The 15,359-nt window shown below is 53.0% G+C and overlaps 1 protein-coding gene across 8 annotated transcripts in view; it reads left to right on the top strand.

The window, feature by feature from the left end:
- Positions 1-247: 247 nt before the first annotated feature.
- The window catches only part of THEMIS2 (thymocyte selection associated family member 2), a 25,209-nt gene continuing 10,097 nt past the window's right edge, over positions 248-15,359 (top strand). For 5 of the 8 annotated variants that reach the window (XM_059879526.1, XM_059879551.1, XM_059879546.1 and 2 more), the window contains exons 1-6: positions 248-369; positions 2,831-2,971; positions 5,448-5,858; positions 7,755-8,827; positions 12,028-12,184; positions 12,609-15,355. In XM_059879526.1, the coding sequence (XP_059735509.1) occupies positions 276-369; positions 2,831-2,971; positions 5,448-5,858; positions 7,755-8,827; positions 12,028-12,184; positions 12,609-12,661 (1,929 nt within the window). In that variant the 5' untranslated portion in view covers positions 248-275 and the 3' untranslated portion in view covers positions 12,662-15,355. The remainder of the gene's footprint in view (positions 370-2,830; positions 2,972-5,447; positions 5,859-7,754; positions 8,828-12,027; positions 12,185-12,608; positions 15,356-15,359) is intronic. The other 3 variants (XM_059879554.1, XM_059879532.1, XM_002685688.6) reach the window with 3 other exon arrangements.

Genomic DNA, 15,359 nt, shown 5'->3' with positions numbered 1-15,359 from the left:
CCATGGGGTCGCAAAGAGACACGTCTGAGCGACTGAACTGAAACTGAACTCCCCGGTGTCAGGTCCTGGTCTTGACCTTCTACAATAGCGCCACGAGTGTGCGAGGTGGGTACTGCAACCCCCGTGTAGAGACCCGGGAACTAGGGCCGGCAGGGGAGGGTGGGCGTCCTGGAACGCCCCTGGGCGGGGCCTCCGGCCCACCCCGCCCCGCTGGGCCGGGCCGGGCTGGACCGCGCGGAGGCAGCTCAGTCCGCGTCCCGCGAGCCGCACGGGCCATGGAGCCGGTGTCGCTGCAAGACTTCGTGTGCGCCCTGGACCCCGCCTCCCTCCCGCGTGTGCTGCGGGTTTGCTCGGGGGTCTACTTCCAGGGTGAGTGAAGGGCCGAGACCCCTCCGACCTCACGGCCCCGCCGCGGACCGGCTTCTCCCGACCGGGACGTTGGAAACCTGGGGCCTGCGCCCCAACTTCTCCGGGCCACGGCTTTTGCCTCCGTGGAATTGGGGGTGGGGGGTCGCTGATTGCCTCCCAGGGTGGCAATGAGAAGTCACTGAGCTCAGATACTCAGGTGAGTGGAACCGAGCCAAGCGGGATGGAACCGTCGGGCGCATTGCAGGAGGTCCGACCATGCGGGGTCTCGGCACTCAGGCGCTCGCGACGCGGAGCTGTTGCTTGATGATTCTGAAACGCCGGGTCAGCCCTCCCCTCCGTGTACCCTCCGTTGCCCCACCTTGACACCTGTCTACGTGTCCTATTCCGTCCCTCTAGTCCCGCCTTTGCCCCTCTGCTCGGCATTGGGCAGTACTTGATTCGACAAGCTCTTCGGTTCGCAGCTGAAATGACTCCTCCTCCGGGCAGCCCTCCTGGCTCCTTGCACGCCCGCACATTTGCCTACCTGGCCGCAGCCCGCCTGGTTCACAGGGGTGGCACACAGCTGGGGCTTCCTCAGTAGTCATTGCCTGAAAGATCTAGAGGGGAAGAATTGACAGGCCGTGAAGGTGAAAAGAAGGTGGCAGCTCTGAGCGGGGGCGGGCGGGAGGGACTGTGGGCGGCTGCGTGGGGAAGGAGGAGGCAGCGGAGAGAGGGAAGCGAGAGTCTGGGTGGGGTGGGGGAGGCTCCTTCCTTAGAGAGCAAACTCCGCCCGAGTGCCCTGACCCATCCTGTTCCTTCAACCTGCTCCTGGTCCGCACAGGAAAGCGTTCTGAGGCTCCAAGTGGGGTCACAGATCAAGGGTGAGACACCTGGAGGGCCCCCGGGGCAGGACCCGCCGCCAGGCCCGCTTGGGAATCTGAGGGATCTGGGTTCAAATCTCACTCTTCCTGTCTCTGGGGGCTTCCTGCAGGCATCTGTGCTGTTTGCTCTCCTCTGGACCCCCCCCTCACACACTGTGTCACAATGTTTGCGCTTCCTCATTCTGCTTCCCCAGCCCCACCCTGGGAGGCGGGAAGTGGAGGAAGTAAGAAAAGAACCCGATGGGGTGACAGCGTGGGGGTGGGGGTGAGCTGGAGAAGGGCCAGTGGTGATCCTGGTGGGACAGGTGGCTCTGATCGCTGCGTGGTTCGGAGCCCCAGGTTGGAGGCAGACATCTGGGCCTGAGTCCTGGTAATGCCTTTGATTACCTGATCATCTTGGCTGCCCATTCATCCTTGCCTAGTCTTGGCAAGACCTTATATAGGAAGAAAGTCCTTCCCTCCAAGGACAGCCATGGGTCTTGAGCACAGTGATACCCCTGCAGTACTGGGCACAGCAGCAGGCATCGAGTCCATCTCCAGCACCAAGGCTGTTCTTACCAGCCCCGAGGGTCTGGAGCCTGAACTGTGTGTTGGAGCCTGAGTGTATTTTCCTGGGGGTAAGGGATGGGGTTTTCATTGATTTTTCGGGCCCTTCTGGGGCTGCCTTCGGTGTGAGGTAGAGTCAGGTGGCCTCGAGGTTTACCCACCTGCAGTGTCTGTCCTTCCTTCAGCAGGATGGCGGGGTGGGGGCCTATGCACTGCCCGAGTGGAAAGATCTTTATCGAGCACCTTCCATGTTCTGGATGCGGCTTTAAGCTCTTGAAACCAGGAAACGTGGGGCTACTGTGCTTGAAAGTGGGGACCCAGAATCCTGCCTACAGGGCCCACCCTCTCAGTGGACTGCCATTCTCTCCTGTGCTTCCTTTAAAAACAAGTCATTTGAAGAAGAAAGTGCCAGGGTGGGTGTTTGGCTGTGTGTGATCTCAGAGCCTCTCTGGGCTTGACTTTGCAGCTGTCTAATAAGGGAATTGGGCTTCTCTAGTGGCTCAGATGGTAAAGAATCCACCTGCAATCCAGGAGACCTGAGTTCGATCCCTGGGTGGGGAAGATCCCCTGGAGGATAGCATGGCAACCCACTCCAGTTTTCTTGCTTGGAGAATCTCATGGACAGAGGAGCCTGGCAAGCTAACAGTCCATAGGGTCCCAAAGGGTTGGACACGACTGAAGCGACTTAGTACGAAATAAGGGAATTGGGATTTACTGGGTGGTTTATACGTTCATGACTTACACACCCTGTTCGAGGCTGGGCCTGTGCTAGGTGAGCTGGATCAGTCCTGCTGTATGAGTTAAGTTCCAGAGGCTGGGGGTTGTGACCACAGAGGGGTACAGTCAGTGCTAAATGCAGGCAAAGTGGCATCGATGCTGCCTGAGGAGAGCTGAGCCTGTGGATGCTGGGCAGGGAAGACAGGGAAGGGCATTCCAGGTGGCGGGAACAATGAGGGCCAAGGTGTGGTGAGTGACGTCTTGGGGGAACAGAGCCCTGGCCCCCAGTGACTAGCATTTGCTGAATGGGCGAAACTGAGCTTGCTGTGTCTCCACAGGCTCCATCTACGAGATCTCTGGGAACGAGTGCTGCCTCTCCACAGGAGACTTGATCAAGGTCACCCATGTTCGCCTCCAAAAGGTGGTCTGTGAGAACCCAGGGACAGGCCAGACCACCGAGCTCGCTCCCAATTTCCAGGGTAAGGCGGGCACCTCTGCCTCCCTGAGTGCCCCGGAACCCTCCAGGCACACTCTCGGACCCACTGGACTCCCCACACAAACCCCCAGCCCTCTGGGTTGGCCCCCACGGCCCTCACATCCACCGCCACCCAGCCCCGAAGCACAGATGACCCCTGAGCGCTCTGACAGTGCCCGCAGCCGGCGTGGCTGTGTGCTCTCCTTGTCCATCTCTGATGACGTCTGCCTCTTGGCGGGGACTTTTCCTGTTTTGTGTCTTTGACCACGTGCCTGTTTTTGTCTTCATTCCCACATCCACTCACCAAACATGTATTGACCCTTGCTGCTCACCAGGCCTTGTGCTAGGGGCTGGGGGGTGTGTGCTCAGGATGAATCAGATACAGCCTCCTCCAGTGGGGAGCTTCCAGGATGGCAGGGAGGAGGACAGCAGAGGTAGGCACCCGTTTAGAGAGGGCTCTGGGCATGAGGGGCCTGCCTCAGAGGTCTGTGCGGGCTTCCTGGGGGAGGTGGCACCTGAGCTGGACCAAGGATCCCAGCTAGAGGGAGTGGCACGTTCACATAGCATAGTCACTGCAGGAGGCGTGCGGCGTGGTGGACCACAGGCCCAGACGCTAAACCCAGCAGCCTGGGTGGGAATCCCCAGGTGTGCCGGCTACTAGCTGTGGCTGTGGTGAGTTCCCACGGTCTCTCTGCCTCTGCTCCGTCTTCTGTCATGAGGGAGTCAGGCTTGAGGGCATCACCTACTCAAAGGACGTGAGTTTGAGCAAACTCCGGGAGATAGTGAAAGACAGGGAAGCCTGGCATGCTGCAGTCCATGGGGTCTCAAAGAGTTGGACACGACTGAGCGGCTGAGCAACAAGGTTGATGTGAGCATTAAATGAGTTGCCACATACGATGTGCTTAGAACAGGACTGGGCTCAGAGCAGGCGCCCTCTGAGGGCTTGTTCTCAGTATGCTTTCTTGATTTTAATCCCTGAAGTACAGTTTTGTGAGTGAATGTTTTTGTTTCTTAGGAGATGCACCAAATATTAGGAGTAATATTTAGATATAATGGGGCATCAGGTCTATAAGGGGCCTGGTGAGGGCTTGGGTTCCAGGTGAGGAGCAAGAGGTGGGGAGGTGAGTGGAAGCCAGACCACTGGGGGAGGCTTTTGTGCGGCACTGATCCATTTCAGTCTTTATTTTGAAGGCATTAAGTAGCCAAAGAGGGTTTTAAAAAGGGAAGTGATAGGTTTTATTTTCTATTTTGAGGATTTTTTAAAAACTTGAAATAATTTCAGACTTACAGAAGACTTTCTAGAATTCTTATATACTGTTTATCCAGATTCACCAATTATTAAGCATTTTGTTACGTTTGTTTTCTCTCTCTGTATATTATATATACATATACATACATATGAACATATATTACTATTATATATGTGTATATATATAATCTTTTTATATATCGATGTGTGTGTGTATGTATATATATATGTATCTTTTTCCGAACCATTTGAGAGTAAGTTACAGACATGATGCCCCATTACATCTAAATATTACTCCTAATTCAGTGTATCTCCTAGAAAACAAAGGCGTTCACTCACAAAGCTGTAGTTGAGTGATTAAATTCAGAAAATCCAGTATTGATACAATACTACTGTCTAGCCCACAGTCTGTATTCAAATTTCACCAGCTGCCCTATAATATATCCTTGATAGCCTGGTGTTTGCCTTGATTCAGAATCCAGCCTCAGATCACACATGACATTCAGTTTAGCCTCCTTTAGTCTCCTTTAGGCTGAAATAGTTCCTCCGCCTGCCTTTGCCTTGATATCAACGTTTTTTGAACAGTCCAGATCAGTACTTTTGCAGAATGTCCTTCAGACCGAGTTTGTGTGGTGTTTCCTCGAATAGATTTGTGTGGAGGGTTTCGTCAGGAAAATGTAGAAGTGGTATTACCTCCAGACATGAGATATCTTAGGCCAGTCTGGTAGCAGAAGAATGGACAGGGCGGCAGGAGGAAGGGGAAAGAGCTGGTCAGAGGTCACTGGCCAGTAGCTCTTGGGTTTCTAGTTTGGGAGGGACAATGGCGCTCGCCCACCCAGGACAGGGTGATGGGAGCTGGTGTGTGGAAACAGAGCAGTGCTGAGGTGTCTGGGGGCAAAGATGGAAAACTTTAGAGGCAGGAGGGGCTGGGAGGCGGGAAAATGTGGCAGTCAGTGTGTCTGTCCTGTTCCGTCTCTGGTGACAATCCCTCTGTGTCTGTGTTGGAAGGAACCGTCCCCAGCCCTGCCCCTCGCTGTCCGTTCGCACACGGTCACTTGCCGCCTCTAGTCCCTCAGCCCTGCAGTCCAGATATGCCAGCACTGGCCCACCTTTGACCCCTGTCCTTGGGATTCTGCCTGGTTCTCTGCAGCCAGACCTGGGTGTGGGGTTCACGGCCCTAGGCTGAGCAAAAGCCTGCCCCACCCTGACACCCCCTGCTGTGCCCCCACAGGCCTCTTCAGCCCCCTCACCGGCCCCCAGAGCTATGGAACCCTGGAGGAGCTGGTCTGTGCTGCAACCCAGAGCTCCAAGTCACTGCCCATCCGCTTCATGTCGACCCACAGAATCGCCACCAAGGCCAGGGTGGTGCCTCAAGAGCAGCCCCTCAAGCTGGAGGCTGTGGAGATGCACCAGGGGGCCTGCTGTGCCCGCTGTGTGCTGGACTCCGGGGCCCAGCAGGGCTTTCTGCACCTGCCCTTGTCCCAGCAGGGGCCCTTCTGGAAACTGGAGCCCGGGCCCCCTCGGACCCTGCTCCAGGTGCTGCAGGACCCCACCGTGAGGGACACCCTTCTCACCTGCTCCGCCTTCCCCTGGCGCTCCCTGACCTTGAAGCCCCAGTATGAGGTCGAAGCCATCATGCACTGTGAGTTCCCTGGGCAGGAGGATGGGGGTGGGAGGCGGGAGGGACAGAGGGGTCCCAGGGGAGTTGCTTTGATGGATAAACCAGGGATTCTGGGTGGTTTACCTGGTATATACAATGTAACGGAGTTAAGATTCCCCAGCAGTGGAAGTTGGGTGCAAAAGGAGATAGGAAAACAGGGTAACTTGAGTGAGATCCCATATAGTTTATAAAATTGGGCAAAAGTTGGGTTGTGCGCTTGTCCACTGCTAGGACAAAGAAACAGTGTTACAAAGTGAAACCTTGAGCCTTTGCTCTGGAGAAATGTATTTTCCTGTTTCTGGGGAGCAGGATTGCTGGTGAAGGGCCTCCTGTTGGGGAAGGCACTGTCTGGCTGAGTCCCCCGGCTGTTTCATAGGTCACTTCTTAGGCGGGCTGGTGGCTGCACACAGAGGGTTGGTGAAGCAGAGGCAGAACCTGCCAGGTCTAGCTGGTCGGCGGCCACACTGGAGCAAAGGTAGAAGAATGGGTGTATCTGTCGAGGTTCCCAGGGCACTCCCACCCCATTCTTCTACCTCCACTCAGGCTTGGCCTCCGATTGGGCAGACCCCTGCCTCATCAACCCTGCTTTGGATGCTACCAGAAGCGTCATTGAGGACTGTCTTAAGAAACAGCCTATGCTTTGTTTACTAGTTTTTTTGTTTTTGTTTTTTAAATAATGAGTTGGCTGCCCTGGAGAATAAGGCAGCTCAGGTAATCTAGAAAACATTCTAAAGGAAAGAAAAAAAAAAAATATATATATATATATATAATGAGCCCACATCTGCCCATCTCCCAGCTTCAACCAATTATCAGCTCGTCTGGCACAGAGCAAAAATCCCAACCATGTGACCTGAGGGAAGTCACCACCATTCTTTGGAGTCTCAGTGTTCTCATCTGCAAAATGGGAACATTCCCTGTTCCGATTTCCGTGTGGTATGACTCACACAACACAGTGGGTAGGCCAGTTTTCCTCATTCTCTTAGAGTTTATGCACTTGGCACTTTCAGCACCAGGGCAGGATGTTATCCAAAGTCATGCAGTCACTGTTTTTCTTGATTTGACTTTTATTTATTCAAATCCAGAAAGGATTTGGAAAGACAGCTTATATTCAAAATTATATCAAATTTGAATATATACAATTTGATATATTTAATTATGCACAATTATATTCAAAATTCAATTAAAATTTTAAAAGTAAACTGACTGGATATTCAGTGATATTAAGGAATTACCAAATTATTATTTCAATGTGATCATTGCCTAGTTGTTATTAAAATTTTAATTATCCCTTCTTTTAGTAATACACACTGAAATGGTCACAGATGGCAAGATATGATTATTCTGATTCAAAGTAACCCAGTGGAGGGGGAATGGATAGATGGGGGTATAAATGAAAGAAGATGAGCCACGGGTTTAAATGTTGAACCTGGGTGACAGGTTCATAAGGATTCACAATACTATTCTACTTTTGTAAACATTTAAAACTTTCTATAATAACTTTTTATTAATTTTTTAAAGAGTTTTTTTTTTAATGTAGACCATTTAAAAAGTCTTTATTGAATTGGTTACAATATTGCTTCTGCTTTATGTTTTGTTTTTTTTGGCCACTAGGCATGCATGTGGGGGTTTTAGTTCCCCGACCAGGGGTCAAACGCACACCTCCCTGTATTGGAAGGCGAAGTCTTAACCACTGGACCGCCAGGGAAGTCCCTATAACAACTTTTTTAAAAGAGGTACAAGGAAAGGAGTGGGCGAGGAAGCTGGCACAATAGGAAAATGCTGGTAGGAAGGAAAAAACAGAGATAGGCAGGAGGTCAGCAGACCCAGACCTCTGAGGGGAGGAGGGCGTGGGCCCGGGCTGACCTCTCCCCTCCACAGTCCGCAGGACCGTCGTCAAGATCCCCTCCACCCTGGAGGTCGACGTGGAGGACGTCACCACCTCCTCGCAGCACATTCACTTCATACAACCGCTGCTGCTGAGCGAGGCCCTGGCCCGGGGAGGCCCCTTCCCCCTGGCCACAGAGATCCTGGAAGTTCCGCAGGGATCCCCCAACTTCCTCAGCCCGTGGCTGAGCTCCTTACAGAAGGGCCAGAGGCTCTGCCTCCATGGCGTGGCTTCACCGCCCTGGCGGTTCCTGGCCTCGACCAGGGGCCGGAAGGTACCCAGACACTTCATGATCTCCGGGGCCTACCGGGGCAAGCTGCGGCGGCGGCCGAGAGAGTTCCCCACGGCCTACGACCTCCTGGGTGCTCTCCAGCCGGGCCAGCCGCTCCGGGTCGTGGCCACAAAGGACTGTGAGGGAGATGAGCTGGAGAACTTGGGGTTTGCATCCCTGGCTGTGGGTGACAGGCTGGAGGTGCGGGGGTCTGGCCAGGCCCTTGGGCAACATGAGAGGGACATAGATGTCTTGGTGTGTCAGCGGCTAGGTGAGCCGACTGGGGAGGAAGAGGCTGGGGAGGATGAAGAAGTGGAGGACCAAGAACAGATTCTGCTGCCCCTCTACTTCTCTGGCGGCTTTGTGGAGGAGCTGAGCGATGCCCGGCGCTATAGCCTGCAGGACCTGACTGCCCAGTTCTCACTGCCCTGTGAGGTCAAGGTGGTAGCCAAGGACCCCAGGCACCCCGCCGACCCTCTGCCCTCCTTCCCGGGCCTGCAGCTGGAAGAGAAGATCCTGGAACCCTTCTTGGTGGTCAGCCTGGACTCCGACCCCGAGATGTGCTTCGAGATCCCTCCCCGGTGGCTGGACCTGACTGTCGTGGAGGTCAAGGAGCTGCCGGGCCAGCCGTCTGGGGCCCTCCCCATGGCCACAGTGGAGGAGCTGACGGAGGCCTTCTACTATCGCCTGCGGAAGCTACCAGCCGTCGAGAGTCAAGCTCCCCCACCCAGGCCTCCAAAGAGTAAGGGCCTCAGTGAGCAGAAGAAGCAGATGAGCAAGGAGAAAGGCATCAAGGTACCAAGAGAACCCCAGGGGGCAGGGAGGGGCCCTCTGTTGGGATCGTTCGAGTCCTGCTGTTCCTTCTTTGGCATGGCACTTCTCTTCCAGTCGTAGGGAGCCTAGAGTTTATAAACGTGCACACCGGGTACCCACTATTCCATCCTGACCACCCTAACATCAGTGTGATTATCCGTAATTTACGGTTGAGAAAATGAGGTCTCAGAGACTCTGAGATGCGCCCCAAGTTACACAGTTCAGGGGCCCTGAACTGGAGCATGGCATTGCACCTCCAAATTCACGGGGCTCTTCCTGTCTCTGCTAACCCTGCTGTCACTCCCCAGCTCACGCTGCAGCATTTTTCACCTGAACCGTTAGAGCAGCCTCTTCAACCCCTCCCCACTGATATCGGAACGGCCTCCCACATCTCTCCTGGTCGCTGAGGGGCCTCAGCCCCATCTTCTGAACCCTTCAGTGGCTCCCCGTTGCTGGGGGTGATGGAATCCCTTAACATGGTATCCAGGGTCCTTTAGAGCTGACTTCAGCCTCGCCTTCCCAGGCCTGTTTTCCGTGTCAGCAGCCCACACTCCAACTCCTGACGCTCCCTCAATATGCCAAGATTCCCGCCTCAGCACTTCATGCAAGCCAGTCTTTTTGCCAGGAACGTTCTTCCTCCTTTCAGACTCCTGGGCAAGGCTCCGCTTAGATTTCTTCCAAGGCAGTGACAGTCCTGCATGCTGTATGTAGCCTGGAGGTGGGGGGCTGTGTCGTTTTTTCTCTTTTTGGCTGCGCTAGGTCTTCACTGCTGTGTGCACTCGCTCTAGTTGCAGCGGGCGGGGGCTACTCGAGTTGCGGTGTGTGGGTTTCTCTTGTTGCCGAGCATGGGCTCCAGGCGTGCGGGCTTAGCCATCTCGCAGTTTGTGGAATCTTCCCGGACCAGGGATTGAACCCACGTTCCCTGCATTGGAGGCTGATTCTTAACCACTGGACCACCAGGGACATCCGGTCATGAAGTTTTAATCAGTTGTATTTGGTCTTTGGGGCTAGAACAAGAGTTCTGTGGGGCAGGCTCTGCCGACTCCAAGGCAGGCAGAGAAAGTGAGAAAAACTTTCTCCAGAGAAAAACTCACTGTCAGTGAGTCTGAATGGAATCAGACTGAATCACAAGGGGGAAGGAACCAAAGAGTCAGAAATACTAAGTTCACATCCCAGCTTCCTCACTCTGCGGCAGGGACCCCTGCTCTGGGCACGTTTCCTCACCAGTGAGCCTGAGAGAACGTTGCTAATTCTCAGTGCGGTTTTGTTAGCCTCAGTTGGTAAAGAATCCGCCTGCAATGTAGAAGACCCTGGTGCGATTCCGAGGTTGGGAAGATCCCCTGGAGAAGGGGAAAGGCTACCCACTCCAGTATTCTGGCCTGGAGAATTCCGTGGACTGTATTGTCCATGGGGTCACAGTCGGACACCACTGAGCCACTTCACTTTCACTTGTTGGGCGCTTACTCTGGGGCAGGCACCTTATATGCAGCCCCACCTAGCCCTCACGACCTCCCTCTGAGGTGGGCACTGGCAGTTCTTTTTATGGTTGAGAAAACAAGAGGCACAGAGAGGTAAAGTTTACCTCAGATCACACAGTTAGAGCTTCCCCAATGACTCAGCAGGTAAGGAACCCACCTGCCATGCAGGAGACATAGGAGACTCTGGTTTGGGGAGATTGGGGAGATCCCCTGGAGGAGGGCATGGCAACCCACTCCAGTACTCTTGCCTGAAAAATCCCGTGGACAGAGGAGCCTGGAGGGCTACACCCAAAAGGGTCACGAAGAGTCAGACATGACTGAGCGACTAAGTGCACACACATGTGCGCACACACACACACACAGCTGCCAAGTGGCAGGCTGGAGGTTGAAATTGGGTCCGACCACATGGCCTGAGCACCTACCTGCCATGCTTTGCTGATAAAGGGTGTTGGGGAATGAGTTGTATAAAAAGCACTTTGTAAACTGTTAACAAGCTATTATCTTGGGAGGTGGAGAGACTTGTATTTGTACTATGTGGGGAGGTAGTGGGATGGTGGTGGAAGTTGAAAAATGACCCCGAACCATCTCAGCCCCAGAAGGGACTCCAATCTGTGGGGCAGCAGGTAGGGTAGCTGTTTTCTGACAAGAGTTAATAGACTAGGAAAAAAAAAAAGAAGAGACTAGGACATCTGAAACGCAGGCCTGTGACAGTGTTGGAAAGAACGCGGTACAGATCCGAGACCTCCGCCCCAGCCTTGGTTTCTTTGGGCCTGTTCCCTGCTTGTTGTCCTAGAACCAGCAACTTTCCCTCCCTGGGCATGGGTGTTCTCTGCTGCTCACCAGGGCGCTGTACTGTTTGCCCTTGAAAGCATGGCGGGAAAAGAGGTGGCTTTATTTTTGTTCTTTTTTGGCTGCGCTGGGTCTTCACTGCGGCCGTGGGCTTTCTCTTGTTGCGGTGTGCTTGCTTCTCGCTGCGGTTGCAGTGGCGTCTCGTTGCGGCACGTGGGCTCTAGAGCACAGACTCAGGACATGTGGGATCCTCCCAGGCCAGGGATCGAACCTGCGTCCCCTGCACTAGCAGGCGGATTATTAACCACTGGACCACCAGGGATGTCCCGAGCAGCAGCTTTTTAGAGGTCACAGACCTGTTCTGGGCCCCAAGCTTGACCTAGCCAGAAATCCCGCGTGAGGTGTGGCGTGGCACAATTTCACTGAGCCTGGTTCCTTACCTACAAACTGGGGGCTCAAACAGCTCCTCAGAGAGTGAAATGGGCTGACATGCATACAGTGTTTGGCACATGGTGTGTTTGGCACATGGTGTTTGGCACATGGGAGTTCAGTAAAAGTCCTCTTCCTTCTGGGATGCTCCTCAGCCCTGCACTCTTGCTCTGAGGCTTTGTGACTACATTTTGTTCCTTCGGTGACAGATCTGAAGGACGATGACCAAATCCCCGTGGAAAAATGCAGGGACATTTTCCTGTCTGGCCCCCAATCCCATCATCCCTAATCCTGACCCCCTTTTCCCCTGCCAAAGAACATTTCAAATGCTTGTAGCAAAAACTCCTGGTGTTCTGAGATGTGCTACTCTGAAAGGGAAGTTCAGAGGGGAGCAGAGGAAGTAACAATTGGAGGAAATTGCATTTTGTGGACTCTGCCACCCTATTTCTTGAGACCCTGCTGACTTCTGCTTTTTCTCCCATGTAGTCCTCTGAAGTCTCAGAATTGCAGGAACCACCTCTGCTGCCTAAACTCAGGACAAAGTCCTTGCTGAAGGTCACCCAGGACAGTTCCAATTTATACAGTGAGGTTCCTGGCCGCAAGAAGGGCTGCAGGCCCGCTGTGCCCATCACTGAAGATTCAGGTGAGTTCCCTCAGCCCGTTCATCCAATCCTTGCTTCTCCCCTCCCCCACACCATTCTGCTGCTGCTTTGCCTCTGAGGGCACCAGCCATACCCTCAGCAGGGCCCTGCCTGTGGGCAGACCCTTCTGCAGTCCTAGTTGGATGCACAGGCTTATATGGGGTGAGCTTAGGCTGAAGGATCCTTACTGTCCTTCACCTAGGGGCTCCAGGGCCCTGGCAGGCAAAATGACTTCATCCAACTACCCTCCCCAACGCACACAGGAAGGTTGGCAAAGTGTGCAGACACAACCAATTGTGGCTTCTGGGCTAGCAAGGACCTTAGAGCATCCAGACCAAACCCTCCCCTGTCCAGGGGGTGGAAGTGCCCTAAAGATGGGAAGCAACCTAAGGCCGAAGATCCTTACTGACCTGGATTCTTTTGCAGATGATGAACATGATTACGAAGAAATAGCTGAGCAGTTTTCGAAAACCCTCTAGGCGCTGGAAGAACCTTACATCCTAACTGCTGCTTCTCAGGGAATCGGAGATACCAGCTAACAGTTACAGGCTTTTAGAGGACCTTGGACAAGACCTCTCAGAAATCAGACTGTGGACGAGGAATGGCCGTCTGAGGCCTGACTGGAAACCTGCACCAGCTCCCCTCAGTTCCAGGTTCCTACCACCCGGAGCTGGCTTCTCTGGGCCCAGCATCTTGCATTCGGCTCTCTCAGCCTCAGAGCTTTGGTATCAAGTAGCCGACTGGGTTCTACTCAATCCTGTATCTGCAATACCAGCTGCCCCACTGGTTAGTGCAGGAAGGAATCCAAGAGACTGCCCACCTGGATGTGGCAGCACAGTGCCTCCTGCCTCTGGGGACTCAATCCTGATCACACGCTGCAGTGGGAGTTTCTTTAAGACACATACCACCCCTGCTCCACTCTCGTCTCCCCCTCCCCATCCCCAGCTCTGAGCCTCTGAGGGACCAGGACTGTCTTCCTCATCTCTGCAGCACCCAGCACATGAACAGCTAGAGGTGACTATCCAATATTATTTTATAAAACCAGAGAATAAAAATTACATCTGAGCTTCTAGAAGAATGATAATCATGATCACTTACTAAGTTGCATCTGTGTGCCAGACTTTTTACAAGCCCTACCTAAATTCTCAACCCTCTGAGGCAGACAATGGCAGGGTTGTCAGCAGAGGACAGGATAGACAAATAGATGGTAGGAGTCTCCAGCTGAGGTGGGAGCTGAATAGAGGGTCCAGTTTCCACTCCTTGATTCTAGGCATTACACCTGAGTGTCCTTCCTTTGCCTGCTACCATCCCTCCGGCTCTCTGGACCCATGCCACACCCCAGCACGGAGCTCTTCAGGTGACCACTGCACGGTGACTATTGCTGCTGGGCCAGTCTCCAGTACCTAGCATTCATCCTTGTCTTCACACCAGTTCCCATGCCCTCCTTCGCAGACACAGTCTGTACTACACAGCGGACCCTGAGGAGAGAGCATTCTGGGAAAAGCAGTAAGCAAAAAAAAGTTCCTCCTGGGTACAGAACCCCTAGGGGTCAAGAGCACATGCAAAATGGCAACAGTTTTCACTTTCATGTCTGCACTGGATTTTGGCACCAAACTGAGTAAGGTCACAAAAGGGAGGCACAGGAGAGGACCACCAGTTTCCACAAAAGGGGATTTCTGAGTGGCCAAATGCTACTATGAGGAGAAAGGCAGTGATTTCCCAGCAGGGAAAGCTGGGCTTACAAGGAAAACATGCTTGAAAACCACATTGTGAGTGTCTTACCAGAGCAACGGGGTCAGGCAGGGAACGGACCAAAGGCAGACACCACCCTCAGGGTGCCTGTGTCGTCTTCCCTCCATGATAAACCACGGGGTGGGAGGAGGGTATTATAGTGAGGTTAGAGTCCCCCACCCCCTGGCAGTGATCTCCAAAGTGAGTGCGCATGATGACTGACTGGGAAACAAAGAATTACAGCTGACCCTGGAGCAACAAGGGGGTTAGCGTGCTGACCCCCACAGTCAAAAAATCCTCAGATCACTTTACAGTTGGCCCTCTGTATACGCAGATGCAACCGCAACCAACTGTGGATTGTGTAGTATGTACTTATTGAAAAAAATCTGAGTATAAGTGGACCTGCACAGTTCAAACCGTGATGTTCTGTAATAGTATCCCTTTATATTTATTTTTAATATCTTTTCATTTTTAATTTTTGAATGTTTTGTAATATACGTAACAAACTAACATAGTAACATATAAATAACTGTTAAATAAAGGAATGTAACTTGGAGGTGCATGCTCAAAAATGTATCAAGAGTTTTTAATTTCTCTCAACATTTCCCACCTGTACATCTAGTAAGACCTTCCTGAGAGGAGGCTGTACTCATGGCTTGGCCGTGACACGGGATTTCTGAGCGCTTGGGTCACTGTGCTGTTCTGCTGTCTCAACAGTGTGCCAAGGGAACACTGCATTCCCGACGTCCCAGGTAACCACAAACATCCAAGTGTGCGTTCCCCCAGCCTGAGCAGGCAGAAGCTCTAGAGGCTGGGGTTTCATTCTGCTGAGGAGTGGCCTGCCTCTGCTCAGCCCCAAGGGCCTCTGTGGTGCTCGGGAACTACAGAACTCCTGTAAGATCATGTCAATGCCAAGATGGCAGGGAACTCTATCACTGGGCAGCTACTCTGTGTTACTGGGAATGTGGAGTCGGCAACACCTGGGACACCAGTCTCTTGCTTTATACTCCTGGAAGTTGGCAAATGAGCCGAAACAGTAGGTATTGAATAAACACTAGCTGGGTTAATGAGCAAGCAGTTTTTGATTGCTAAGTCAAATTCAAAATGAAAAGAAGAAAGAAAAACCCAAACCACTGCTCTTGTCCCCTTGCCCATTTGAGGGCATCAGCATGGTAACTAGAAAGAGAAGTCCACCACCCATGGAAGTATTCTATCATGCATTCCATATTCAAATGAATACATTTTTTTAAACCTGTTTTTAGCCATTGTTCTTTTAGGAAACAAGAATGGACACGCTTGCAAATAAGCACACTGGCTGACTGGCTTGTAAGCATCTGCACAGCTCCCCAGGTGGGAAGTATCCTGCGAGCACAGAGAGCAACCACATTGTTGTTCGCTGTCAGAAACCACGGCGGGGTGGGGCCTTCTCCACACAGCTGCTGGTAG

Source organism: Bos taurus, chromosome 2 (genome assembly GCF_002263795.3).
Source record: "Bos taurus isolate L1 Dominette 01449 registration number 42190680 breed Hereford chromosome 2, ARS-UCD2.0, whole genome shotgun sequence".
Classification (NCBI taxonomy): domain Eukaryota; kingdom Metazoa; phylum Chordata; class Mammalia; order Artiodactyla; family Bovidae; genus Bos; species Bos taurus.
Note: the sequence above shows the minus strand (reverse complement) of the source record. Positions and strands in the feature narration are given on the sequence as shown.